At 46.6% G+C, this 3,538-nt stretch overlaps 1 protein-coding gene across 1 annotated transcript in view; it reads right to left on the minus strand.

The window, feature by feature from the left end:
- Positions 1-848: 848 nt before the first annotated feature.
- FEZ2 (fasciculation and elongation protein zeta 2) overlaps positions 849-3,538 on the minus strand; it is a 55,442-nt gene continuing 52,752 nt past the window's right edge. Inside the window, exon 9 of the mRNA XM_045287042.1 lies at positions 849-1,651. Coding sequence (XP_045142977.1) covers positions 1,635-1,651 — 17 coding nt within the window. The 3' untranslated portion in view covers positions 849-1,634. The remainder of the gene's footprint in view (positions 1,652-3,538) is intronic.

Consider the following 3,538-nt stretch of genomic DNA (forward strand, 5'->3'; position numbering starts at 1 on the left):
GGACATAGTCTACCTGTAAAATAGTTTTGAAAGTTGATTTCTATACATTTTTATTAGTTCATGGTAAATATATCATAATAGGTTGTTTTTTATCCTTACCAAGAATGGTTTTCTTGGCATTACAATACTCTTTAATAAAGTTAGACTACTCTTTTTTAATTGCTAATCTAGGTTGTGCTTTTAAAGTAAATGCCTTGTTTGTCATTTGAGACCATTTAGAGGCCTGGCTGTCAAAATATATAGAATCTGATGTCCTATAGGCTGGAAGATAAAAAAGGAACCATCTAAATGAGAAACAAGGTGTCGAAGGGATCAGGTATCAGGCATTAAAGCCCCCCCCCCTAAAAAAAAAACTGCAAGGACTTATATCCCTACTCTGCATTGCTTCAGATATAATGGGCAAAAAAATGTACAAAAGGTAGATTTCTTTAGTGTAAGTATGTGTCTTATTTCAAGGCGGAAGGAGCAAAGTCATGTTCTCATCGTCAAATAAGCATTAGTTAAAACAAGGAAACCCTCTCAGATCCCCCACTTCTCAGGTAATGGCTGGCACCAGGCCTCAAATGGAGCCCCTTGCAGTCATGGTGTCCAAGTGACTGAGGAGAGCAAGGGATGTGATCATCTCCACCGGGTCCCGGATGTTGAAGTGGAACTGAAGAAGCCCCTGGACACCAATTCCCACATGCACTCACGTCCCGGGAGAGAGAAGGCACCCGTAGCTCGTCAGAACTGCTCAAACGGGCAAGCACCTCTCCCTGGCTGACCGGACCCTCTGGCTGTAGGAGTGGACTGCATGGGGCAGTTGCAGAATTGTTGCAAGCTAAAAAAATCATGGAATACAGCCAACAAAATGAGGCACTTTTTTTTTTTAGTACATGTATTAAATGACACATGATTAGAGCCAGTACAAAGTGTTTCTTAACTAAACAGATCCATGAGTAGCTGTTCCTAGAACTAATATTTTAGAAAGAAGCATAAAACAAACACAATGAGGAGGGGCAGGTGACAACACTGCCACTTAACAGATTCTTAAGCACCGAAAGGATAAATACTTCTCTCATAGCACACTTCATGGAGACATGAGCTGATTACACACCTGAAGTCCACACAGGTTTCTGAAAGCAACTGGCAATGGCATGGAAATGCATGCTCCTGGGTCACTCCTTCCAGAACACTCTAGACTGTCCCTTTGTCTCTGGGCAATACTGGTCGGTAATGTGTACACTGGCGAGTCTCCTCTATAGACATTTGTGGGTTCTTGCCACCACTGAAGAATAAGAGTATCAACCCATCATGTTTTAGTCTAGTGCAGTGCGACCTAGGAACCTGTAAAACCTCAAATGAACATACTGCCAGTTAATGAAAACTAGAATTGCACACGCACAATGAATATTACTCCCCCCTAACTACTGAGACGGAGGAGAGCAAGATCCCAGAAGATTAATAGATTTAACAAATACCAGCTCTAGATTTCAAAAGTGCGATGTTTCCTGATTCTAGAACATAAAGAACAGAGGAGTCATGATCTTAATACTAATACTGAAGCCCAAGTCCATGGGTGCTGCTGTGGCAGCGGCAGGCAAGCGGTGGGGCGCTGGTCCACGGAGGTGCCGCTGCTCCCGACCTGATGTCGCTCATGTGGGGCACAGCACTAGAAGACGACAAAGAAAACTTAGGTAGTTCATACACCTCTTCCTATGCATTTATATAGTTACTTTGTTTCATATACATTGTCAAATGTAGATTAGAAAACCAGTAAAAAATGACAAAACATTCGTGAAAGGACCTACATGTAGTAGCAGTTTTTAATGGTTTTTAAAGTTTCCAGAAATGAGATACTAAAAAAAGGCTGTCTCCCAGGACACCGCCTAAAGAGGGAAGGCTTATCACACAGCCAACAGGCTCCCTGTTGAAGTCAAAGAAGGGTGCGTGTGTCTGCCAACATCTGCGTGCCTATTGAAGACCAGCCACAGCTACGCCTCTAGCCTCTGCTACTGCGGAGGGCCAGGTCGCAGCAGGCTGTGGTGGGACCATTATTCGGGTGAGAAAGCAGCTTAGTTACCCCTTACAGCCCTACCCAATCCTTCCCAGGCCAAATGAACCCGCTTGTCTACCTTCTTTCACTTCTCACTTCGCATTGAAACGAAGATGAAGTATTTAGGCAGCGCCAGGGCTCAACAGAGAAAGGGAAAGGAAAGTTCACTCCTGGAGTGACATTCCCCCACCCCCAGCCAGGCAGTGTCATTACTGGTCCCCATGGAAGATGAGCACTTAAATGGCTGTGGATTCCCAGGATGGGTGGAAAAGAGCATTTTCAATGACACCCCCCCCACACACACACCCCCTTCCATAATTATTTCCCACAAACCAGCTGCCATCAAGCCAGCTCCAACTCACAAAGACCTCGTGAGTGTCAACAGCAGAACACGGTCCACTGGGGCGTTTGTTGACTTTCTAAAAAGTAGATCCCCAGGCCTTTCTTCCAAGAGGCCCCTAGGGGGATTTGCATCTCCAGCCTTCCGGCCACTAGTGGACTGTGCTTCGGTACTACACCCTCAGGCGGCATCCTTTTCCACCCAGTCCTTGCAGTGCAAAACTAGGGCACGGCACAGCACAGCAAAGCAGGCACCCCGGACAGCGCACAGGAAGCAGGCACAGCACAGAGAGCTGGGCTGGCTGCAAGGCCCAGGGCCTGAGCATGTGGGGCAGAGAGGCCGGGCGCTGCTTCCCCGCGGCATGCAGAGCAGGTAGATGGGACGTGTTGGAGTGAAGAATCGAAGCCCTATCTCCCCCAGACCCCACTGCTTTCTGAGTCATGACAGGCTTCATGCAGTCAGAGGATAGAAATCGTTAGCAAAATGCCTCAGAAGCTCCAACTGTCTCTGGCCCTCATGGCAGTGCCCTGGGGACCCTGTGTAATTACAAATGAAAACGTGTGCTTTATATTCATTTCAGTCCCGTCTCGTCACTAGAAGAACCAACCTCTGAACAATCCAGCTTTCATGCCAGTGCTAGCACAACACAAAAGCAAACAGAAGTCAGGTATAAAACAACCCAGAATGCCATGGGGTAGAAGGTTTTTCCAAACGGGTGGGGCGGGGAAGAATCCAGTTTACAAAACAGGGGTGGCCAATTCAGTCTCTCCTAGCCGTTGTTAACCCACTAGTGGCTGGCACCAATCTCTTACAGGTACTGTGCTCTAAAGTTTCCCAAGTCAGTCCAAGACGTGCTACCGAGCTTCTCTGTCAGTGGAGCAGTGGGTGTCTAACAGCCAATACACCCAATCTTTCTTGTGCTTTGCTGACAACTGATGGCAAGGAGAGAGCATCCTAAGTCGTGAGGGGCCACCAGACCTGGAATGTACTCAACATTGGATCAAATACTGTAAGAGGCAATTTGTAATGCTCTTCAAATACGATGCCTAAAAGTAAGACAAAAACCACCTTTCATTCCCCCACCCCCATGGGGAACTGTTTATTTTATCTCTGAGTTCATCAATCCCCCCAACTCTACACTCCTAAAGACAAATTAGGAGAGA

The sequence above is a fragment of the Echinops telfairi genome, unplaced genomic scaffold (genome assembly GCF_000313985.2).
Source record: "Echinops telfairi isolate 266 unplaced genomic scaffold, ASM31398v2 ScPeMD7_10;HRSCAF=50, whole genome shotgun sequence".
NCBI classification, from domain to species: Eukaryota; Metazoa; Chordata; class Mammalia; order Afrosoricida; family Tenrecidae; genus Echinops; species Echinops telfairi.